The 24,361-nt window shown below is 49.3% G+C and overlaps 1 protein-coding gene and 1 non-coding gene across 3 annotated transcripts; both read right to left on the bottom strand.

The window, feature by feature from the left end:
* Positions 1-20: 20 nt before the first annotated feature.
* On the bottom strand, positions 21-24,039 carry Myh3 (myosin, heavy polypeptide 3, skeletal muscle, embryonic). Of its 2 annotated transcripts, none has more exons than XM_006532412.1 (41): positions 23,988-24,039; positions 23,163-23,217; positions 22,110-22,321; positions 19,887-20,030; positions 19,305-19,461; positions 18,886-18,913; positions 18,454-18,562; positions 18,145-18,237; positions 17,454-17,517; positions 17,271-17,369; positions 15,864-15,967; positions 15,646-15,784; positions 14,949-15,067; positions 14,714-14,863; positions 13,584-13,754; positions 13,188-13,494; positions 13,001-13,071; positions 12,036-12,123; positions 11,835-11,952; positions 11,437-11,560; positions 11,207-11,343; positions 10,174-10,429; positions 9,739-9,981; positions 8,999-9,175; positions 8,726-8,871; positions 8,555-8,645; positions 7,449-7,838; positions 7,231-7,357; positions 6,185-6,303; positions 5,815-6,011; positions 5,254-5,437; positions 4,268-4,433; positions 3,610-3,734; positions 2,826-3,134; positions 2,509-2,712; positions 2,311-2,436; positions 1,344-1,514; positions 1,120-1,224; positions 879-974; positions 647-784; positions 21-172 (listed from the first exon to the last, which is right to left on the bottom strand). In XM_006532412.1, exons 3-41 carry the CDS (start codon positions 22,311-22,313, stop codon positions 146-148), a joined length of 5,823 nt encoding a protein of 1,940 aa, XP_006532475.1. In that variant the 5' UTR covers positions 22,314-22,321; positions 23,163-23,217; positions 23,988-24,039; the 3' UTR covers positions 21-145. The 2 variants fall into 2 exon arrangements, with proteins under 2 accessions (XP_006532475.1, NP_001093105.1); NM_001099635.1 differs by having other exon boundaries at positions 23,163-23,173; positions 23,988-24,012.
* Positions 2,437-2,508, bottom strand: Mir6923 (microRNA 6923). The gene has a single exon (NR_105888.1). It is a non-coding gene; the product is annotated as a microRNA 6923 (primary transcript).
* Positions 24,040-24,361: the final 322 nt, after the last annotated feature.

The following is a 24,361-nucleotide window of genomic DNA, read 5'->3' as shown; positions in this document are numbered from 1 at the left end:
AAGGCACAAGACAAAACAAACCAACTTGAAACAAGGCAAACTTTATTGCATGTGGAAAAGTGATACGTGGAAATTAAGTAGAATTGTCAGGAGCCACGAAAATATACATTCTGCATATCTTCTGCCCTGCACCAGGAGGTCTTGCTCACTCCTCGCTTTCATGGACCACCATCTAGAGAGAATGTGGATGCTCTCAGTCAAGTCAGGCAGCAGAGACACTTCCTGGACCCCTCTCCCCGTACGCATCAAGGAGTTGTCTGTATATTTCAATGGGATGCAAGGAATTTGGGGGTCCTTTGAGAGGATGCCTGAGAAACTGGTCCTCAAAGAGAGCGAGTCCCCTCTAGGAGCCACAATGGGCCTGTGGGTACAGTAATTGCAGACACCTTCAGCCACCTCTAGAGGGTGCTCCGGAACAGCTTCTCTCATACCAGCAGAGGGCGCAGAAAAGACAGCGCTCCCCCCCCCCCGTCCACCCCCCCCCCCATTATAAATGTATTTCTAGTGAAGCTCCACCCAGGTAGATGACTGTAAAGAACGTTTTCTCTGAGCCTGAGAATCTCTGACTGGGAAATAGAGGATCCCCTACAGCAACTTCCAGCTCTGAAGGGTCTGTATCTCTTTGGGCATTCCCAGGTCAGCTTACCCGGCTAGAGGTGAAGTCACGGGTCTTTGCCCGCAGTTTATTGACTTGCGATTCTGCGATATCAGCCCGTTCCTCGGCCTCCTCTAGCTCATGCTGGGCTTTCCTGAACTTGGTGAGATGAGCATTGGCTTGTTCATCCTAAAGATAAAGAGTCCAGCGGGTGGAATCTGCAGGATTCCCTCCTGGATCTCCCCGTGGGAAATGGGCGAGGCCATGCATGCATCTGACTTACAGCCTCCTCAGCCTGCCTCTTGTAGGACTTGACTTTCACTTGGAGTTTATCCACCAGATCCTGCAATCTCAACACATTCTTCCTGTCCTCCTCACTCTGCAAATGAACATAGGGATGTCGTTAAAGAAGGGGGGGGGGGTGCTGTAATAGGGCCTAGCCAGTCTGGGGGTGCACACATGTTCTGTCCCATTCCAAGCTTTGAGTGGTATTTGTACCTCGGAGAGGTGATCTTTCCACCTACCTGATATGTGAGCTCCTTAACACGCCGCTCATACTTCCTCAGGCCCTTCACAGACTCTGTGTTCCTCTTCTGCTCCCCTTCCAGCTCAAACTCCAGCTCTCTGATCTGGAGAGATGTTTGCAGATGTTATTCTAGCGCTGAGCCCTGATTGGGAGCCGAGGGGCTGGGAAGCTGGGCTTGGCCAAGCAGAGGTCCCCACCTCCCGACCCCCGCCCATCAGGTACCCGTGTCTCCAGTTTCTGAATCTGCTTCTTGCCGCCCTTCAGCGCCAGCTGCTCAGCCTCATCCAGACGGTGCTGCAGGTCCTTCACCGTCTGCTCCAGGTTCTTCTTCATCCTCTCCAGGTGGGCGCTGGTGTCCTGCTCCTTCTTCAGCTCCTCCGCCATCATGGCGGCCTGAAAGGCAAAGCGTGTGGGCAAGGCTTCAAAGATCTTGCAGCGGTGGAAGCCGGCATTCCACGGTGGGCAGAGGAAATGCTTTACAGAAAGGACAGTGGGTGAGGTCATGAATGTGTCACGTTGAAAGAGGGCAAAAGCTACATCTGAGATATACATTTTTATAAAATAAACTCTACACGGACTTGAATGAGAAGCAATATCCTGAAACTGGTTTCCTCTGGACCTATCCAAAACCCAGGTTTTGCTTTGTTTGGTTTGGTTTTTGTTTTGTAATCATCACCAACACACAGTTTCAAAAGCGCCTAAGGCTTGGAGGAGATCAACCTGAGATGGTAGAATCCCATCAGGGAGGGACTCAAGAAGTAACGCCTAAAGGAAAGTAAAATAGCACTGGGGTGATATTCCCATAGAAGGCAGTAGGTGGCGCCATTATAGCGACAGAATCAGAAAGCCTGGAGGAGACCCAGGAAAGTTAGAGAGGAAAGGAGCCATGTGACAGGATAGCACCCTCGGAGGGTCTCATTTCCAGATGCAAATGAAAGAAACACCTCTCCAGGGGCAGATTAAAAAAAAGTAGACCTCTTTCCTGCCTTTCCCCCACCTGCGGCTTTTAACAGTACAAGAGGGCACAGGCGAGTTTGAACGGAGATGGGAATGGTCTGGGGTCAGCATGGACACCATGTGTGTCCTGAGAGGGTAGACTTCTACCGGTCATATGTGGGGTTAAAGGCAAGGAGGGCTTTAACGAGACACAGTATCAGCGGCCACAGTGGGGAGGAAGCAGGAGCCTCACGTCAGTGATGGCCTTTTTGGCCTTCTCCTCTGCATTCCTTGCGTCCCTGCAGGCATCCTCCACCTCACTCTGGAGCTGCGTGAGGTCAGTCTCCAACTTCTTCTTGGTGTGGATGAGGCTTGTGTTCTGGGGAGGAGGAGGGAGTGTCATACAGTGCGTCTGGGGTGGACCCTCACACCCCAATCCTCCTGCCCTCACCTGGGTGTGCAGCAGCTGGACCCTCTCATTCGAATCCAACAGCTCCTGCTCTGCCAGCTTCCGGGCCCTCTCCGTCTGCTCCAGCGTGGCCCGCAGCTCCTCCACCTCAGCCTGCAGGAGGTTGGCTCTGCGTTCCACGATGGCCAGCTGCTCCTTCAGGTCCTCCTGGCCCCGGAGAGCGTCATCCAGGTGCAGCTGGGTGTCCTAGACAGAAGCCAAGAGCGTGTGAAGAGGAGAGCCAAGGACCACAAACTTGGCCTAGTCTTTTCATATCTGGACACTGGCAAAGTCCCCCCACCCCAGGACGCTCCCTCCACCTTCAGCTGTCCCTGGACGCTCCGGAGGTGCTTGATGGTCTCTGCGGCCTGGCGGTTGGCGTGGCTCAGCTGGATCTCGATCTCATTGAGGTCGCCCTCCATCTTCTTCTTCAGGCGGATGGCCTCATTCCTGCTGCGCACCTCAGCGTCCAGGGCGCCTTGCATGGTCTCCACTGTCCTCTGGTAGTTCCTCTTCAGCTGCTCGATCTCTTCATCCTTCTCTGCAATCTTCCTATCAATCTCTGATTTCACCTGGGTCAGTTCAAGCTGGATCCGGAGAATCTTGGCTTCTTCGTGCTCAAGAGCTGCCTTTAAAAGACAAAGCAAAGAAAGAACAGGTCCTGCGCTGCTCTAGAGCAGACCACACAACCTTGGGTCAGCAGAACTCTGAGGAGAGATTCCTAAGTCAAATTCCATAATAGTCAAAACTACCTTTAAGTAAACTAACTTACCTTTAGTGCAGAAGTGAAAGATTTTATGGTTAATCATTTATGATTGTGCAAAAACCAAAAGTATTTACAATCTTCCAGTTACTTAAGAGCAAGAAGCACCTTACAGCTATTCTAACTTCAGCTAAGGGTTTGCAAATTTTCAGCCGTAAACCTATTGTAACATAATGATTTTCTCCAACTTAAGACAACTCACAGGCATTATCTTACTCAGGCACACAGTCATAGGGAAGGAGCGAGCACTGGGTTCATGATTCCAGAAGCATAAAGTGTGAACGTCTCGGGTACCACGCTGTTGCCCCTGTTCTGGCTGCTGCCTCCCAACCCATCCTCACCTCTGCTTCCTCCAGCGCCATCTGGATGTCAGCCTTCTCCAGCTCCATCTGTTTTCTGGATTTCTCTAGCTCATGGATGCTTTTACCGTTCTCGGCAATCTGTTCAGTGAGATCTGCTATCTCTTCTGCAATGAAATGAGCTCGCATTGCATCTGAACGCCTGCCTCTGCACAGGCTCCTGGGAATGTGAAGCGCCCACTAGATGCCTGTCGTTAGCTCTCTGTAACTCTAAAGACCTCTGCTTCTCAGAGCTAAGACATAGTATAGAGACTCAAAACAACAACTTGCTGGGTTGGAGAGATAGCTCAGCGGTTAAAAGCACTGACTGCTCTTCCAGAGGTCCTGAGTTCAATTCCCAGCAACCACATGGTGGCTCACAACCATCTGCAATGGGATCTCATGCCCTCTTCTGGTGTGTCTGAAGAGAACGTACCCATATAAATTAGATAGATAGATAGATAGATAGATAGATAGATAGATAGATAGATAGATCTTTAAGAAAAACCAACTTGTCAACAGTGAACAGTTTCTATTGGTGCATCAGCAGACCCATGTAGAGGAGCTTGAATAACAGAGTCTCATCCACCCTCACACACTCTGGCCACGATGGGTGACAAGAAGGGTTTCCCACAACCTCGGACAGTTCGGAAAGGCTTACGTTCTAAGTTCTTATTCTCCCGTTTCACGGTTTCAAGTTGATCCAAGGCTTCTTCATAGGCATTCTTCAGTTTGAAGAGCTCAGTGCTCAAGGACCGGGATTCCTTGAGAGCTGCCTCCAGCTCGGCTTGGCTCTCCTCACACTTCGTCTTCCACTCAGCTAGCACCTGCAGCAGCATCGTGGAGAGGTTCTGTCAGTGAACTCTCTGCCAAGCATCTAACAGAATGTCACCCCTGAAGTGGCTACTCTCAGAGTTAGGGTTCTCTACCATTGCCTGGTCTAGATCACTGAATAAGCAAAGATGTTATTCCATTAGCTTATTCTAGATAATCAATCAGTAACTGCTGCCATATCCAGAAGACAAATGAATTCCTTTTTTAAAAAATTTATTTATTTATCATATGTAAGTACACTGTCGCTGTCTTCAGACACACCAGAAGAGGGCATCAGATCTCATTATGAATGGTTGTGAGCCACCATGTGGATGCTGGGATTTGAACTCAGGACCTTTGGAAGAGCAGTCAGTGCTCTTACCCGCTGAGCCATCTCGCCAGCCCCACAAATGAATTCTTAAAGAAGGAATTAGCGAGACACGATCACTCTTTTCCTAATACCAAAAAAAAAAAAAAAAAATAGCCCTGAAGGGAAGGATTTCATTAAAGCACTGGTTCAAACCATGCCTGTGTGTCACAGGGAGGGACCTAAGATGGAGCTTCAGCCACATAAAGGCACAAGTATGAGCGATGGAAAAGATCGTGTCCTGGTGGAAACTGTCTCATTGCTACAACAATCCTCTCAAGGGACTTCTGTCCCATCCCATTCTCAGTCCATGTCACAATGGAGAAACAAATTGCTAGTGAAGTTCGGGGAATTTTTTTAAGGCCTCCATGCTAAAGAAGGGCAGAGCAGGGAGCCTCTCCTTCCTCCTCCAGCCCCCACAACGTGCCCACGCCACGGAGCTCAGCCAGCACGGAGCGTCCCTGCACCTTGTCAAAGTTCCTCTGCTTCTTGTCCAGAGCGGCAGCCAGGGAGTTGGCTCTTTCCACATCCACCATCAGGTCCTCCACCTCCCCTTGCAGCCTCTGCTTGGTCTTTTCCAAGGAAGCACATTTGGCATTTACAGCCTCTACCTGCTCCTCCGAATCCTGAAGGCGCTGCGCAAGCTTTTTTCTTCAAGAAAACGAGAAGAAAGCTGATGTCATTAAGTTTCAATCTTCTCCACGAGCATCACTGCTCACCAAGCTGGAGATACCAACCGCGTGGCTCACACACCTCTGCTCGTAAACCTTAAGAGAATGCCCCCATCTGCTCAGAGTCTGTGATCAATGGCCTTTCTCCGGTCTAACCAGGATCAAAGCTGGTGTCTGAATGAACTGAATTCGTTCGGTTACATTTTACATTTCAGCCAGTGTTACATTTAAAGACTCCTTGATGGGGAAATCTTGAGAAACAAATCAAATTCACTCTTTAGATTCATCCCTGAGTCACTCTAGAGCCAGTGTGCTAAGCTATGAGATCCCTTAAGCGTTCTAATTAGAGACACATACTTGGCCTCCTCCAGCTCCTCCGTGCGCTGGATGGCATCCGTTTCATACTTGGTCCTCCACTGGGCCACCTCGCTGTTGGCCTTGGACAGTGCCCTCTGCAGCTCGGCTTTGCCTTCCTGCTCCTCCTCGTACTGTTCCCGCAGCAGGTCACAGTCATGGCGGGAGGACTGCAGGGCGTGGGCCAGCGCGTTCTTGGCCTTAAGAAAAAAATGAAAAGACACCCCAGTGGATTAGGAGTGTGTACAGCACACAAGTCAGATGCGCCCTGCTCTCAGCACTGGCTGAATCATCACTTCTTTTCCAATCTTGATTCTATTTTGCAGATGCCATTTGAAAACGAGAAGAAGAAAGCCTCCTTCAGAGTGGGTACCTTGTTCTCTTCCTCCAGTTGCCTCTTGAGCTCCTCTATCTGTTGGGTAAAGGCCTGCTTGCTCCTGGAGAGCTGAGATACAATGCTTTCCTTTTCTTCTAGTTGACGACTCAGCTCACCTGTGTCAGGAAGGAAATAGCTCATTCATTCATTCATTCGTTCATTCGTTCATTCATCCATTCACTCGCTGACCAAGTGTAAGACATTGGGCCAAATGGGGTTGCAAATAATAAAGGTGAGAGACCCCCCTCCTCTTGAGAGTAGGGGTGTATCCCTGAAAAGCAAATAGCAGCCTAGTAAAATACTACTGTAAACCCTACGCAGCCAGGAGTGACCTCTGCCGGTGAAAGCTGAGAGAACCATTATGAGTGTGAACATCACCAGGGTACCTCTCTGCTCCCAAAGCTCCTCCCCAGTGGCTGCTGACTGCAGCTGTGTCATTAAGGAAAACACTTAGGACTTGGCCTCTCTGGAAATTTGAAATTAGACTCTTGGGTGAATATGATCAGCTGGAGTGTGTGCAGAAGTCAGAGGGGGAAGGCAGGCAAGCAGTAGAAAGGCTGGGCCCCTCCTGGTCCCATCCAGGTCCTGTCAGATGGAAGCCTGACCCTCCACTGGCTTCCCGTTTTCACTGAGGAGACTCAGTGTTCTCCTCCAGGCGGTTTGGGGCAGCCTGGTCTGTGTGTTATTTCCATTTACTTTCTTTCTGAAAGTGTGTTGTTAGAAAGCCTCCCTCACCAGCTGTGGGTGATGCAGGCCTTTAAAAACAGTGTTGTGGACGCAGAGGCAGGCAGATCTCTGTTAAGTTCCAGGCCATCCTGGTCTACACAGGGAGTTTCAGGCCAGCCTGTTTTACACAAGGAGTTCTAGGCCAACCAGGGTTGTAAGGTGGGGCCCTGTCTTTAAAACAAAGCAAAGCAAAACAAAACAAAACATTCTCTCCCCGCAAAGGGTGCTGCCCTTAGGAGGGAAAACCTTCTGGCATTCCAGCTTGGCATCTGGACATAGCATCCAGGCTAGATTGAACTGAACCAAGCTTGGCTCACCCGCCTCTGTCTGCAGCCGGGACTTCTGTGTGGTCAGCTCACTTAGGCTCCTCTGCATCTCCTCATTCTTGCCCCTGGCCTCACTTAACTGATCCTCTAGAGTTCGGCAGATCTTCTCCAGATTGGCCTGCGGGTTGGAAAGAGGAGGGAGGTCGGCAGGTGTCCTTAGGTTGACTCACTGCAGCTGCCCCTCCGGATCTGCCTAGCCGCTCCCTCACCTTGGATTTGGACACGCTCTCTACGCTGCTGGAGAGGTCGTCAATCTCCAGCTTGAACTCGCTCTTCTCCTTCTCCAGCTTCTGCTTCACCCGCTGCAGGTTGTCGATCTGCTCCGCCAGCTCGGCCGCGCTGTCCGCGTGCTTCTTCCGCAGCGTGGCCACCGTGGCCTCGTGCTGCAGGGTGGCCTCCTCCAGGTCCCTGCGCAGCTTCAAGAACTCAGCCTCACGCTTCTTGTTCAGTTCGATCTGGGTGGAGGTGACACCGCCCGCCTCCTCCAGCCGCTCACTCAGCTCCTCCAGCTCGCGTGCATAGTCGCTGCGCTGCTTCTCTGTCTTGGCCCGGGTGGCCCTCTCTGCCTCTATCTCTTCCTCCAGCTCCTCGATGCGAGCCTAAAGAGAGCGGGGATGCCCAAGAGACTCTCAGGGTCACAATAGCTAACATGGCATCTGAATAGGTGTCATCGATCCACGAATGCATGAAGAAGACATCTTTTACTTAAATGGTAGCATATGACTCAGCTATAAAAAGAATGAAGTCATGCCATTTGCAGCAAAACGGAGGGCGCCAGACACTGGAAAAACAAGTGGTGCGTGTTTTTCATGTGAAGAATTTGTTTAAGTCAATCTGAATATGAAATGGTGATTGGTAGAGGCGAGGAAGGTGGGGAACGTAGCTAAGAAGGGGCTGGGTGGAGGAGCACTATAAACACGTGATGAACTAGCACATGGAAACTTATTAATATACAATATTAGGTGATGACGACGACGATGATGATGGAGAAGAGGTTATGTTCCCACCAGATGAATCTGCTCATGGATGTTCCCCCAGAGAAACATAAATGCTACTAATTTTCTTCCAAATGAATCTTTTCCTGCACCATTATGGTCACTAGCTACCCTGGAAATTTCTCCATCCACCTCCATGCATTCTGTTGCAAGTTTGGGGGACACGGTCATTACCATCACCACTGCAAAGTCAGCCTGACAGAGTGAGGTCCCATGAGGCAGCCACACAGTCCTACCCTACCTACTCTGACTTCAGCAGACACCGCTCAGGTTTCTGAGTGAGCCACGCGGGCAAGCGAGAGCTGACCACCTCCTCCTACCTGTAGCTCCTTGATTTTCTTCTGAAGCTGGAGGCTCAAGGTCTGCTCATCTTCCACTTTGCTTTGCAGCTGACTATATTCAAAGTCCTTCCTGTGGCAGGACACAGAGAACGCGTGAAGATGGGATCCCCAGCCGCCCACAAAATGGAAGCTGTGTTTGGGGGGACGTACTTCTTGAGCCTCTCGTCTAGCTGTTGCTTGTCGTTCTCCAGATCTAATATGGACTCTTGGGCAAGCTTCAGGTCTCCCTCCAGCTTCCTTTTGTTCCTTTCTAGGTCCACACGCAGCTTCTTTTCTTGTTCGAGGGAGCTCTCCAGCTGCAAGAGGCATCATTTCCGCTTTAGGATTAAATGATTTCTGATTGGATAACCCCAGCCCCGCCCCTGCCCAGGGTTCTTCCGCCCTGAAGCCTTAAGACTCCTGAGACTGATGCCCAGTGCTCACATCATCCACTTGCTGCTCCAGCTTGCTCTTGAGCTTGCTCAGAGAATTGACCTTGTCTTCTTCAGCCTGGAGGTCGTCCAGGGTCTGCTGGTGGGCCTCTTGGAGGGCCTTCTTCTCCCGTGTTAGCTTTGCAATAGTTTCATCCAGGCCTGCCAGTTCTTCGGTAAGGTTTTTGACCTAAAAGAAGCCGCAGCGGGAAGAATAAGGAGGAGGAGGAGGAGGAGGAGGAGGAGGAGGAGGAGGAGGGAGGGGGAGGAGGAGGAGGAGGAGGAGGAGGAGGAGGAAGAAGAAGAAGAAGAAGAAGAAGAAGAAGAAGAAGAAGAAGAAGAAGAAGAAGAAGAAGAAGAAGAAAGAAGGAGGAGGAGGAAGGAGGAGGAAGAAAAAGAAGAAGGAGGAGGAGGAGGAAGGAGGAGGAGGAAGAAGAAGAAGAAGAAGAAGAAGAAGAAGAAGAAAGAAGGAGGAGGAGGAAGAAGAAGAAGAAGAAGGAGAAGAAAAAGAAGAAAGAAGGAGGAGGAGGAGGAGGAAGAAGAAGAAGGAGAAGAAGAAGAAGAAGAAGAAGAAGAAGAAGAAGAAGGAGAAGAAGAAGAAGAAGAAGAAGAAGAAGAAGAAGAAGAAGAAGAAGAAGAGGAAAGAAGAGGAGGAAGAGGAAGAAGGAAGAAGAAGAGGAAGAAGAAGAGGAGGAGGAGGAGCTTGGTTAGCACTGAGTACATGGAGCTGGAAATTGCAAGAAGAGCGAGTACCTTGTTCTCTGTGGCGTGCTTCTCCTTCTCAACCTTGGCCAGTGTCAGCTCAAGGTCATCGATGTCCTTCTTCAGCTCCGAGCACTCGTCCTCCAGCTTCCTCTTCTTGGCCGTGAGCTCCGCGTTGATCTCCTCCTCGTCCTCGGCTCTCTCTGTCACCTCTTTGATTTTGGCTTCCAGCTGGAACTTGGCTTTGATCAGCTGGTCGCATCGTTCCTCAGCATCCAACAAATTTTCACTCTCCTTTAAAAAGAAATCACAAGTCCCTTTAAGGAGCGAAGGTTTGAGATACTGCCATCTTTCTTTGTGAAATCCTCCATGAAGCACTCCAAGAAAAACCCAACACCCACCCATGCCCCACCCTCAGTTAATCCAGATTTGCTAACATCGTAATCATATCTAGGATCTGAAAAAGCAAGATTCCTAAAGACATACAGCCTGTACTTGAAGTTGCAGGTCATTCTTCTCCTGTACCAAAGTGACGAGCTTCTCCTCTAGCTCCTTCCTCTTTGCCTCCGACTTAGCCAGCTCATCCTTGGTTTTCTGGAACTCCTCCTTCATGGTGGCCATCTCCTTCTCAGTCTCCGCGCTCTTCAGCAGGGGCTTGATCTTGAAGAAGAGTTTCATCCAGGGCCAGTGCTTGACGTTCATGAAGGCACGGATGTTGTACTGGATGCAGAAGATGGACTCCCTGCAAACAAACAAGATGGCTCAGCAGGGATGTCAGGCTCATGCCTGACAGCCTGAGTTTGATTCCTAGGCCCCACCTAGTGGAGGCAAGAACTGACTCCTGCAAGTTGTCCTCTGACCGTTACAAGTGAGCCTTGGCATATGTACTCACAGACAGAAACACAAAGCATAGATAGATAGATAGATAGATAGATAGATAGATAGATAGATAGATAGATAGATAGATAGATAGATAAGATTGATATATAGGAAAGATTAATAGATAGGTAGATAAATAAGATTAATAGGTAGATAGATAAGATTAGTAGGTAGATAGATAAGGTTAATAGGTAGATAGATAAGACTAATAAATAGCTAGATGATATTAGTAGATAGATAGATAAGATTAATAGATAGATAAGATTAATAGATAGATAGATGAGATTAATAGATAGGTAGCTAGTAGCTAGATTAGATAGATAGATAGATAGATAGATAGATAGATAGATAGATAGATAGATAGATAGATAGATAGATAGGAACTAATTTTTTTTAAAAAGCAGCCTGGTGCATGCCTTTAATCCTAGTAGTGCTCAGGAGGCAGAGACAGGCAGATTTCTGAGTTCGAGGCCAACTTGGTCTACAGAGTGAGTTCTAGGACAGCATAGGGCTACACAGAGAAACCCTGTCTCAACAAATGAACAAACAAATGAAGCATTGCTCATTCCTATTAGGGATTCTCTCCTACCCTTCCACCTTCTCCCAAAGAGCTCATGCTTAAACCAAGTCCCCACTCAACCTCCTCTGCATCATCTTCTGGAATTCCACACGCATGAGAAACCCTCTGCACACGGCTTGTGTCCGAGTGATCAGTTTGGCCAAACGCTCATCCCGCATCTCTTCCAGGGTTCCTAGCAAGCCAGCCTTAAAGAACACCTTCAGAAGGATGGATAAGGAGAATGAGCCGCCCAGCTCATTGTGTTAAGAGGATGCAAAGGCCAACAGCATGAGACAGAACTGATGCATTACCTTGGTGTGTCCAAATTTGTACTGTGTGTGGTCGATGTCAATGGAAGCCAAGAGTTTCTCGCAAGCTTTCTTGCTGTCAATGAACTGGCCTTCTGGGATGGCACTGGCGTTCAGCACTCGGTATCTGCCATTGTGGACACAGAAATGGTCAGGCTCTAGGCCATAGGACTGGTGTGCCAGAGCTTTCTTCCCGCGCCCCCCCCCCCATTATATATCAGACAAGTTCCAAAGAAATGTAGGTGACACAAGAACCTGAATCTTGACCAAACCGTAGGTTATTTCACATGAAAGGCCAACCACAACTGCTCTTTTGAAATGGGTCTTTCCATGTGACATTTCTCCACTCACACCCCAGCCCTTATCCATGTCAAAGGAAAAACTGCCTTTTGACGATGTACCTCTGTTTAAAGTCTCCATACAGGATCCTGTTGGGGAAGCCCTTCCTGCAGATCCGGATGCCTTCCAGCACCCCGTTACACCTGAGCTGGTGCAGGACAAGGCTGTGTTCCATGGCCCCTAAGAACACAGGCAAGACCCCTGAGCTTCACCCAGAAGCCCTTAAGACTGAGCAGCACCTTGAGGGCTGGCAGATGCCTCACCTGGGGTCTTGGTTTCGTTGGGTATTATACAGCGTACAAAGTGTGGGTGTGTGGTTCTTAAATTGGACATCAGCTTGTTCAAGTTTTCCTAAAAGGAAAGAGAAAAAAAAAAAAACATTTCTTTTGGCAGCCTACTGTAAACTTCCACAGAGACAAATACATGCATGGTGGTGAAAACTAAACTATATGGCTTCAACTTAAGAGTTGTAAAATTAATTCTATCCTTGAATAGTCCCAAACCCAGAGATGCAGACAACTTGCATAATTTGGACATCCCCGTCTTGAAAATCTAAAATGCTCTAAAATCTAAAATCTTTCTTCTATAGATCTGAAATTGTTTTTGAGTACCAACATGATACACAAATAGAACATCCCACCTTATGTAGGCAAGACAGCAATATGCTTCAAATAGCATGTGAAATTATCTACATCCTTCCTGTACAAGGCATATATGAAACACAGATGAATTTTGTGTTTAGATTTGGGTTCCATACTTGAGAAATCTCATTATATATGGATTAATGAAAAAAGAAAAAAAAACTGAGGTCTGAGTTTTGGTCCCCAGCACAGGGAAATGTGACCTGCCTCAGTCATCTTTCTCCCAGGTTGCAAGATGGCCACCAACTACAAAATCGTTTCCAAAATTAACATAGAAAATGTGTCTGTCCCTGTCAGGGGCCTGGGTGCTACTGCAGGCATACTGAAGGCAACTAGATGATTGGAACTGAGAGCTCATTGCCCCCAGCCAGCCAGACCTGCTAGTTATAGTACGCAATGGAACAAACCCTGGCCCCACATTTGTTAAACCTCATCTGTATATTGTCAGACTGTCAATTGATCTCATGCAGAGAGAGCCATCAGGCCGCGTGACTAACCCTTGAATAAAGCAAGCCTAGGATCTCGACATTGCTCATTTTGCTGTGACTTGGGTGAACTGATAATAGATTAACTTAAATGTGTCCTACCCTGAACAGTGCAGAGACGGTTTGGAAGGAAGAGCCTTTCTTCTTAGCGACTTTCTTCTTCCCACCGTCCGCTGCAAAACACAAAGGAGCCCGGGCACTGTGAGTGGATGTATCGAGACTTTTGCATGCTGTGGGAAAGGGAGATTATGTGAAGGCAAAGCCCCTGCGTCTGAAATCCGTTAGTTACCATCTGTTGTAGCGAAGGTGGCATAGAGATGTGCCAGGAGTCTGTTGGAGGACTTCTGGTACAGTCCCACCACGGTCTCATTCAGGGGGTCCTTGTTCTTCTCCAGCCAGCCTGAGACACTGTAGTCCACGGTGCCCGCATAGTGCACCAGGGAGAAGTGGGCTTCAGCCTTGCCTTTGACCACCTTAGGTTTCTGGAAGTTGTTGGACTTTCCCAGGTGCTGGTCATACAGCTTGTTCTTGAAGGAGGTGTCTGTCGCCTTGGGGAACATGCACTCCTCTTCCAGGATGGAGAAGATGCCCATCGGCTGGATTGAAGGCAAGGCAAAGCAGCTGAGTAAATAAGAGTGGGAAGTCCATGGGAAGGGGCCACAGACAGACGGAGCGGGGTGGATACCTTCTCGATGAGCTCGATGCAGGCTGCCAGGTCCATCCCGAAGTCGATGAAGGTCCACTCGATGCCCTCCTTCTTGTATTCCTCCTGTTCCAGCACGAACATGTGGTGGTTGAAAAACTGTTGCAGTTTCTCGTTGGTGAAGTTGATGCACAGCTGCTCCAGGCTGTTATACTGATGCCAAAAACATAACGTTCATGTCAAAAACTTAGACCTCTTTCAAAATGGAAACACCATCAGCGTTCCTCCTCATGGGTCGGGTCCCACCTGCTCTGCTAAGTTTTCAGAGGCAATCATGAGTCTTCCGCCTGCATGGTTCTCCCACCCCTAGGCCCCTCTTGTGCACTTATTTTGTGTTTATGCTTCTGCATGCCCGACAGGCTTCTGTTTCTTCTCAACTAAACTATGAGCTTCCCATCTCCCCACCTGGCAAACACTGAATACACACTTGCGCCTAACTCAGAACCAGTCAGATAATTATATCATTATATCAACCAGTACATGATTGACAGAATCTACTTCTCTGGCCCTCTATTCGATTTTTCTTAATTTTACCTATTTGGTGGTACCTTTTGAAAGTCCACTTGAAGGAAGTCTACAGCCCTGTGTGTATCGGCATGTATGTGCATATTCACATGTGCACAACTCTGTGTGTGTGTGTGTGTGTGTGTGTGTGTGTGTGTGTGTGTGTGTGTATACCTGCATAGGTCAGATGACAACTTTGGGTGTCATTTCCCATATACAACCCATCTCTTTTTTGATTTTGGACAGGCTCTCTTGGCCCGGAAATTTCTGGGTAGGGTAGGCTGACTGGCCAATAAGCCCCAAGGATCTGATTGTCTCTGCATCTCCACTTCTGAGGACACATCGCCATGCCCAGCTGTTTTGTTTTCTAATGTGAGTATTCTAGATGTCATACTGAGTTCACCCTACTTTCAAGGTAGGCAGTTTACTGAATTAACCATCTCCCTGTCCTCTACAACTGTCTTAAAATAACACAAACTGTCCTGATAGGCTATCTCTCTCCTATCCAACTCACTCTATCCTTCCTACAAGAAAACCATCCTGGTGTCCTCTTTTGGGAGTTATGAAAACTCCCATATGAAGATATAAGAAAACATAAATATACATACCTCAAAAATTTCAAAACCCGCAATGTCCAAAACGCCAATGAAGTGCTGTCTTGGTAGCTTTGTATCCAGCTGCTGGTTAATACGAGTGACCATCCACAAGAACAGCTTCTCGTACACGGACTTGGAGAGAGCGTTCACAGCATGGTGAACCTGTCGGAGGAGAGGCCAGCAAGCTCGTAAGAGGGCAGCGGCCATCAGGCTCCTCCGCCCCTCCTGCACTTGAGGCAGTCCTTACCTGGTCCACAGTCTGCCCTTTTGTAACGTATTCATTCCCGACTTTCACTCTGGGAAAGCACAAGGCCTTGAGGAGGTCTGAGGAATTCAGGCCCATCAAGTAGGCTGTTTTGTCAGCCACTGGTCAGAAAGGAAAGATCACGTTCAGCGAGGCAGGAGGAAAGCTATTTTCATATTCCTTGTCCCTTAAATGTCTCTGGGGAGCCTGTGACACTACACCATCCAGAGAGTGTCTGTGGCAGACTTCATGGAGCAGCAGAATTGGGCTCCAGAAAGCCCTGGCCATTTCACATTGCATCTGGAGTAAGACCTCTCTAGAACTTCAGCAAAAGGGTGGAGGGAGCAGAGAGATGGCTCAGCGGGTAGAGGCGTGGGGCACCACACCTGACAACGGAGTTTGATCCCAGGGACTTGTATTGTAGAAGGAGAGAACTGACTCTTGAAAGCTGTACTCTGACTTCAACACATGAGGTATAGAATCCTTACACACACACACACACACACACACACACACACACACACACACACACACCTAATAAGTGTTTTTAACTAGATTGTGATTGTTCCTTATATTCATTGCAGGCCCAGAAAAGGTTCATCCACCTCTCAGATTAATCATTTTCAAAAGAGGCTCTGGATGGCCCCAGGGGAGTGGCCTCCCTGCTCCCACTCTGTAGCCTGCTGTGGTGACACTGTACCTTCAGTGCCATCTGGCTCGGCCTGCTCCTCCCGCTGCTTCTGCTTGAACTTCATGTTCCCATAATGCATCACAGCCCCTGTCAGTTTATAAAGTCCAGATTTCTCCTCCGGGGTGAAGCCCAGGATGTCGATGGCACTCTGCAATGGAAAGAACAGCTTGTCTGCCCGTGGCCCTCCCTCTGTGGAGGCTCTCCCGCCCTCCTGTGGTCCTTCTTACATCCGTAGCTAACAGCTCCTCCGCATCGTCGATGCTGGCCACCAGGATTTCGCCCTGGCTGATGAACGGGTAGTCATAAGGGTTGGTCGTAATCAGCAGCAGCTCTGAAATGAGGAATTCACACACGTGGAATGAAAACTCCACCAGGTGGAATTGTGCTCCCGAGCCCTGGCCTGGGACTTCAACCACAGGGGTCCAAATTAAATGCAGAAGTAGAGCTCTCTAGAGCAGTGGTTCTCAACCTGTGGGCCGTGACCCCTTTCGGGGTTAAATGACTTTCACATAAGGATCACCTAAGACCATGGAAAACACAGATATTTTTCTTAAGTGTAGCAAAATTATAGTTATGAAGTAGTAACAAAAACAATTTTATGGTTGGGGTCACCCCAACATGAGGAACCGTATTAAAGGGTCCCAGCATTACCAAGGTTGAGAACTACTGGGCTAAGGGAAACTGCAGTCTCCTATGCTATGCGAGTTGAGAATCCTAGGGGGAAAAAAATTTGTGGTTTTGCTTTGCAAATGAATGTTGAATGCCAGTGTATGTTGGGGACAGTGAATAAGAAAAACTGAATGACTGCTGTGTGCCAGGATAGGAGCCCTTGCTGGGGAAAGTGTAGGCTGTTTGGGATAGCTTTCCTAAAGTTGGCTGGAAACCAGCAGCCTGTTTGCAGGATGGAGCTCAGAAGGCTAAGCTCGGATAGACAGAAAGGAAGGAAGGTAGTGAGCACACGGGCCTCTATCAGCTGAAAAAATATAGAGCCTGGGTCGGCTATCAGCTTGCACTGGCTTTCCATAAGCTGACATTGGTTCCTATGTTGAAACACAAGGGGGCGCTCAAGGACCATCAAGCGCTTAACTACTCAAAGACTGCCATGGAACCAATGATTTTGCCCCATTACAGCGCATCTGATCAGATTTTTCAAATTGGTACAGTGAACCTGGGGAGATGGCTCAGGTAAAGTGCTTGCCATGGAAGCATAAGGACTGAAGTTCGAATCCCCAAAACTCATATGAAAGTCAGGTGGATGTGGGGCTCTGCTTGTAATCCCTAGCAGAGACATGGGTCCTACCAACATTCTGGCAAACTACAGTAGCTCCAGGCTTGGTGAGAGCCCTTGCCTTAATGCACAAGGTTGAGAGAAAAGACACCCCGTGTCATTCTCAGGCCTCGGCATGCACATATGTGTGTGTGTGTGCAGACAACACATGCAACTCCATACACAGTCACAAAAATACTACATAATTTTAAAAGTCGATACAGTTGTTGCCCAAAAGAGCCATATCCCATGGCTGATATAAATCTGCATTGGCTGCAGAGTCACCTACAGGTACAACTAACTCTCCTGGGTCTGCCCAAAGGGTGACTTTATCCCCTCCACACCAACTCTATCCCTAACAGCTCACCAATCAGCTCAGGTTTCTTGTTGGAGAGAATCTGGTAGAAGATGTGGTAGCTTCTCTCAGCCTTCAGCTGGAAGGTGACTCTGGACTTTTCCAGCAGATCTGGAACAGAAGCACAGGGTCCGTCAGGGTTCACAATGCTCCCCAAGGCTCAGAGGCTCCACCTATCCCAGTGGGCATACTTACAAGTTTCAATATCTGCAGAAGCCAGCTTCCCAGTGGTGCCAAAATGGATGCGGATGAACTTGCCCTGCATAGAGGGAGAAGGAGACCGGATCCTTCCATGACTGGGGAACTTCCTCTGGATTCCTGAGCACTGCCCCTAGAAGCCCTTCCCTCAGTAGTCTTCCCTCCTGTCCCTTCTTCTTCCATTTGGTGTGTCTCCCTCTTCCTGGACTTCCCAGATCTCATTAATGAAATAACCCGAGTGCTAAACGGTGTCATTTCCCTGATTACAGAATCCTTCCTACTGTGCTTAAGACAAAACCCAAAGTCTTCCTCAGGGTTAATGTGCTTGTTAGTGAAGAGTCTCTTCTCCATCTTCTGCCTCCCCACCTGCCACATGGAACCTCTGCAGGAGTGCTCCACACAGCGTCCAACCCTGGGGAGCGCTCTTCCCCTCAACCCTTCCTTACCCTGCAGCTTTGGCTCCCGTACCCAACCCCCCAGAAAGAAAGCCCTTACCGGCCAGCCCTATCTGTTGGGGACCTGGTCCCCAATTTCTCAGTTACAGCCTTGGGGTTTTGAGCCTCACATTCACGTGGCCTGTGCGTTTGCTTTTTTCGCTGTCTCTTCCCACCGGGCGCTAAGTTCCCCAAGCCCCGGCACTAGGACTGTCCCGCAGGCTGAAAAGAAGAGCCTATCAGGGCAGACTCACAAAGCGAGACGAGTTGTCGTTCCTCACGGTCTTGGCGTTCCCAAAGGCCTCCAGCAGGGGGTTAGCGCTGATAATTTGATCCTCCAGCGTCCCCTAAGCAAGAAATCCAGGAGGTAGGGGAAATGCGTTTGTAAGCCACGTAATCCTCATCTAAAGAATCGTCACTGGCTCTGCTTTTCCTGCCTGCCTCGATTCCTGGATGCTCCGGTGACTTGACGACTCAACGACCAATCGACCCACGGTCAACCCCACGCTATCCTTCACGCTCTCCCACCCTAGCCCACGCTCTTTCCTTGCTCCCGTCCCCACCTTCATTTTGGAGTCCTTCTTCTTGGCAAGGTCCCCAGTGGCTGCAATTGTTGCAAAGTACTGGATGACCCGCTTGGTGTTCACCGTCTTCCCGGCCCCGGATTCTCCGCTATTTAGAAGGATGGAAAGACAGAGAAATTAGCCCTGTTCATAAGCCAGCACCTTAAGATGTCATCCAGTGGTCTTCAACACATCTGGCACACACATCAAGGGAATATGAGCCATCACACAGAGGGGTAGAGGACCTGGGCTGCAGTCTTAGTTAATACAAGCATGGATACTAGTAGTTCTCTGAGGCTTTTTTTTTTTTTTAAACCCACCCCCAACCTGTCTTTTCACCAGGGGATTTACTCTAAGCACTGTCTAACGATCAGAGCCGAGGGATACATCCACGGCCCCAGCTGAGAAGTCTCTCTAGGCAGAGATACTCACGTGATCAGGATAGACTGGTTCTCACGATCTGTGAGAGGGGAAGAAAGCAGAGCTGATGGCTGTGCCCAAAGAGTTTCCTACCTGCCATGCAAACTGGGGTTTTAGCTCCTTCTCCCTTGATTTATTTACATGTTTGTTTGTCTGCTTAGTCATAGATGGGGGTTTCCTGAGAACGAGACTCAGAGAAGCCAAGCCCTTGCTGAAAAATGAGGCCTCTTCTCATCCTCTGACCTCCGAGATGGTCAGTCTTTGCTTCTGATCCATAAGAATACGCTCTCCTATGGCCTAACCCATATGTGTGCTAAATGTAAGCCTCATTTCCGTCTTGCCCCTCCTTCTCTAAGGGCCTCACACCAGCGTGCCCCGGAGTCTGTCTAGCGCCCACTCTCTGCACCCATACTTCCTTCTCAAAAACACACCAGTCAGCATGAACTGGTAGGCGTTGTCGGAGATGGAGAAGATGTGGGGCGGAGCCTCCTGGCGTTTTTTGCCTCGGTAGCCGTCCACCACCTCGGGGTTGTACACTGGCAGCCATTTGTAGGGGTTGACAGTGACACAGAAGAGGCCTGAATAGGTCTATGGGAGGGGAAAAAATAATATATATATATGATATGATATGTGTGTGTGTTGCCTTTACTAATATCCCAGGCTTCTTTTGATTACTCATAAAGAAATCATGATTTCTATTGATGAATGAAGTAACTGAAATTCAAGGAAGGAAGCAACCAGTCCTCCCACAACTAATACCATGCTCAGCTTTCTTACTCTTTGGGGCTCCTCCTCCCAACCTTAGCTCCTCCTCCACTTCCCCCCTTTCTACCTCCCTTCCTCCAGCCCCTCCCCTCCCCATCCCATTCATCTCTGGCTTTTCTGGTCATTCACTTCTCTACTTCACCTCCTCTCTTTCAGCCAGATAACAGGAATCTTTGAAGACACCCTCCCCCACTCCTCTGCCCCCCAGCTGATGTCCCAGCATAGCCTGTTGGGTAGTAGCCACTCACGTAGATCATCCAGGACGTGTATCGGTCCTTGAGGTTGTACAGCACAGCGGGCTCGTTCAGGTGGGTCAGCATGGCCATGTCCTCAATCTTGTCAAACTTGGGTGGGTTCATGGCATACACGTCCTCTGGCTTAACCACCAGGGTCTGAAAGGGAAGAGCCTGGGGCTTATCTAATGTTCCCCAGCCATCGGACTGCTGAGGGTGTCTGGCACCCTAGGAGAGACTGCAGTCCAGATGAGCAGAGGAAATGCCTGGTGACAGTGAGGGAAAGTCAGGTTATGATGGCAGGTGGCAGTGGGAAAGTGAGTGGTCTGCTCTCACATAGGTCTATGGGAGAGAAAAAATACATACATACATACATACATGTATATACATATATACATCTATTATATATGTAATATATGTGTGTGTGTTGTCTTTACAATTATCCCAGACTTCTTTTAATAACTCATAAAGAAGCGATTTCTATTGGTGAATGAAATCTACTCAGGACTATTGATTCTGTCTCTCTGTCTCTCTTTGTGTCTCTCTGTCACTCTGTGTGTGTCTTTCTGTCTCTCATTATGTCTCTCTGTCTCTCTGTCCCTCTCTCTCTGTCTCTCTGTCTTTCTCTTGGGTCTGGGGTTGTGGGATGGTGACCAATGTGATGAAGGAAGATTTCTGAGGACTAACTGGGGCGGGGGTGGGGGTGGGGTGCTGTGACACAGAATTGGAGCAAAGGAAGGTGTTTGGCTATAGCGTTGGTTGTCCCTGTAGCTCTCCTACCTGCTCAGAGAAAAGAGCAAGTCTGCAGCAGGGCTGACCGGAAACAACAGAGAATGAGAGAGGCACTGTAGCCCTGGGCTAGTGCCCACAGAGCCTGCTAACTTCACTGCCCTATAGAAGCAGCTGTCCAGCCCTGAGAACCACGCCCCCGTCTCTGTAAAGCCCCCCCCCCCCATCTAGCCCTGAGAGCCACGCCCCCGTCTAGGTAAAGCAGCCATTCAGCCCTGAGAGCCACGCCCCCGTCTATGCAAAGCAGACGTCCAGCCCAGAGAACCACACCCCTCTATGTAGAAGCAGCTGTCCAGCGCTGAGATTCACGCCCCATCCTACTTCCTTTACCACCTTCCCTGCTTTGGGGGAAAAGCCACTGGCCCATCCTTCCCTTTTGCAGTGTCCCTGGAGCTCTGTTTTGAGAGGAAGACTTCCACCTGGGTCTGTCCTCTGTGGAGAGCCTGAGGCCCTGCAGGTGGGGCTGTCAGCCCCTGCCCTCCTTTCTCTTTAGGAGTGACTCTGGAAATAGCCGGTCCTGAGCACTGTGGGCCACGGAGCTATCTTCTTCCCTCCCTTAACCCACTTGGGCCGTGGGCTCTCTTGCCGCTTCTCAGGCATGTTCTCCCTAGAGCCCGTGAAAATCCTACGATGAGTCTAACTCCTGTCTTCTGTCCTGCTCTGGAAGCCCATTCTCAGATTTTAATCTGAGATATGAGGAGACGCCTTCCTTCTGAGAGCTTCCATGTGGGCGCTGCCCATTTTCTCCCTGTCCCACCGAATGACGCCATTTTGTCTCTTGCGTTTTTTCTGCTCCTGTCTCTTCTTCTGCCTCCATCACACACACCCTTACACACGTGGTGGTTGAATGTGGTGATTGAATGCAGGACTTTGCATATGCCAGCCCAGTGTTCTATCACTGAGCCATACCCACAGGTCTTTTGTTTTCTTCCTTGTAACATTTCCAGATTTGGGATTTTCTAAAACCCCAAATTCGTCCCTTCCTCCCACAGAAGATAGCGAACTAAGTTGCCCATCCCACGCCAGATACAGAGAGCCTGGTTCTTTGACCTTGTTGCCTTTTAGGATCCCTTATACATCACCCTTTCTTCCTTGCTTAGATGACCACTGACAGAGTTAGGCAAACCTACAAAGGGTGGGCGTTCTAAAAGCACCCAACCCTTGAGACAGTGAGGCTGGTTCTCTGGCCCAGAACAATACAGTGATAAAAGACACCCAAAATTAAATGCTTTAGCCAGCCACTAGGGGGCCCATCTCTCATCCTTCGACAGAGGCTAGGGCATTTTGCTTTCTCCTAGCGTCTGGGATGCCTGCATTGTTTCAGATGCTGAATTCCAGACCCAGGCTCTGGCTCCTGAAATGAGTGGAGGAGGGGTATATGCTTATGCAAAGCCCTGTGAGTGAGGAGCTTGGGTCAGTGCTGAGAAAGAGAAAGAGCAAGTGCCTTACCCTGCTGTCTTCTGTCTCCACAGTGACTTTCCCATCCTGGCTACTCTTAATTTTCCCCTTGACATATTCTTCCTTTGAGTCAACCACAAAGCAGTAGGTTTTGGCATCAAAGGGCTGGTTCTGAGCTTCGATCCTCTCCTTTTCCGACTTGCGGAGGAAAGGTGCAGCTATGCCAAACACTTCCATCTCGGTGTCGCTACTCATGGTGTCGGCTGCAAAACAAACCACGGGTCAGCCCAGCTGCTCCCTGGGCTGGCAGCTGGCAGCCTCCTGCCCATCCTAGTATCAACCTGCCACCCTGCAATGAATGGAAGCCTCTCAGACGGGGTCAAGGAGGTCTGGCCTGCTCCATGCCCAGTGGCGCTTCACACAAGGGTTCAGCACTGGGAATATAATCCGCTCATATTTGTTGAGTTGCTAATGAATGCCACGGGCTTAGACAGAATCTATTTACTCCAAGCATCTCCATTCTTTCAGCCTGGTGAAGGGGCCTTTGAAATGCCACTTTTGACACTATGTCTTCCTTTTCTGAGAAGCACGGGTAGAGCAAACAGAACATTCAAAATTAAATACCATGAAAAAAAAAAAAGAAGTAAAGGCATTCCATGAAAAAAAAAAGGTAAAAGAATTCCTTAAAGAGAGAATACTAAGCAGAAAATGGCAGAGACAGCTTTGAACTGTTTTGAATCGACATGGTTTCTGCCTCCCATGCTAAGAATAGACTGAAGGCCAGGCATGGTGGTCTATGCCTTTAGTCCCAGAACTTCGGAGGCTGCGACAGGTGGATCTCTGTGAGTCTGAAGCCAGCCTGGTCTACCTAGAGAGTTCAATGCCATCTGGGGCTACACAGTGAGATCCTGTCTCAAAAAACAAAGGAACAACAAACCACCATAGAGAATAGATGGGAACCTCTAGCCGCACCCCTGAGGATGAAGCCTGCACTTCTCCGTTAAGCTCTGTAACTCCTCGGGGGCACAGGCATGAGGGGGCAATGGGTGATCTGGGTTTACCTGAAGACTTCCTGAAGCTCTGGGATGTGGCCCCAATGCTCACCTGAGTCACACCTGCAGGACAGCAGAGAGCAGCAGCAGTTGTGGACGTATGGGACCTGCAAGAGCATGCACACAGAGTTTAGTGGCCACCGTGATGTCTGCTTCTGTGACGAACCAGACCTTGGTGAGGCTCAACTAAGACACACAAAGGACTAGACAGTCAGAAAGATCCTTAGCTCTGAGGCAAGCCCTAGGACTGCAGACAGATCATAGTCTACAGCTAGGCATAACTACCAACTGCCTGGCAGGTTGGCTCCTCCAGCCCACTCTGACAATTTCTTCAGACTGCAAGATCCTTCATTGTGAACAGGGCAGGGATTCTAAATGGACTGAGTCCCTGCCAATAAAAGCTTCTGTTAGCGGGTGGGGACAGGCCTCCTGGTTATCTGAAAATGGAGACGATGCTGAGATTGGCTAATTTAAACCTGTTAAGCAAACATGTAGTCTTGAGGCCACTAAACACCCAGCAGGTATAGCGTCCAGGTAGGAAACACAGAGTCCCCTGTTCATTCTGTGGATCAGAGAGGCAACAGGAGAACATGGAGCCATGGTGGACAGGCCCATGCCTGTCCAACAGGATCCTTCCCAAGCAGAGAAAAGAAAGGGTGGGCAGGACCCCAGCTTCGATGATCTGCTAGAGGCAGTGGGATGCTGGGCTCTTGGGTCTCGCATCTCACTCTACTGTATTCCTTGAGAACGCCTTGAGAAGAGAAAAGAGGCTTGCCTGCTATAACAAAGCCAGGGAGGGCCACAGTCCAGGGCAGTGGCCGAATCAGGTCTAGAAGCAGTAAATGCCACAGAGATACTAGGAAAGTGTAAGACTTACCTCTGACTGTGACAGAGAGAAGCATAGAGGAGAGCTGCCCCCTGGGCTTTTATAGGCCACCACTAACCCCCTGGGCTCATTCTTCCTCTATATTTGGAAAGAGAATGACTGACACCACAGGCTGAGAACTGGCCCCCTCCACACGTATTTTTCGCCGTTGCCAAGGGAAAAGTATATATAGAAATGAGCAGGGTCCGAAACCATTTTTTCCAACTGTAGAAAGCTGGGAATTTGAGATGCCTTGCTCTGTGAACTCAGGGCTGTAGCTTCTCCACCTAGCACAATGGGATCTCCTTTGCTTTAGGAGCCCCTACCTGGCTCCATCCTGCAGGCCATCCCACCCTGAAATCAGCTGAAGCCACTACCACTTGGGA

The sequence above is a fragment of the Mus musculus genome, chromosome 11 (assembly GCF_000001635.26).
Source record: "Mus musculus strain C57BL/6J chromosome 11, GRCm38.p6 C57BL/6J".
Classification (NCBI taxonomy): domain Eukaryota; kingdom Metazoa; phylum Chordata; class Mammalia; order Rodentia; family Muridae; genus Mus; species Mus musculus.
This window is presented reverse-complemented; position numbering and strand designations above follow the sequence as displayed.

Excerpts from the sequence above, each read along its gene's own strand:
- Myh3 (XM_006532412.1), bottom strand. The coding sequence starts at position 22,313 with ATGAGTAGCGACACCGAGATGGAAGTGTTTGGCATAGCTGCACCTTTC. Across the intron at positions 7,358-7,448 it reads AGAGCGTGTCCAAATCCAAG|GCCAATCTGGAGAAGATCTG; the intron begins GTGAGGGAGCGG and ends TCCAACCCGCAG. Across the intron at positions 6,012-6,184 it reads AACTGGAGGAAGAGAACAAG|GCCAAGAACGCGCTGGCCCA; the intron begins GTACCCACTCTG and ends TTTTTTCTTAAG.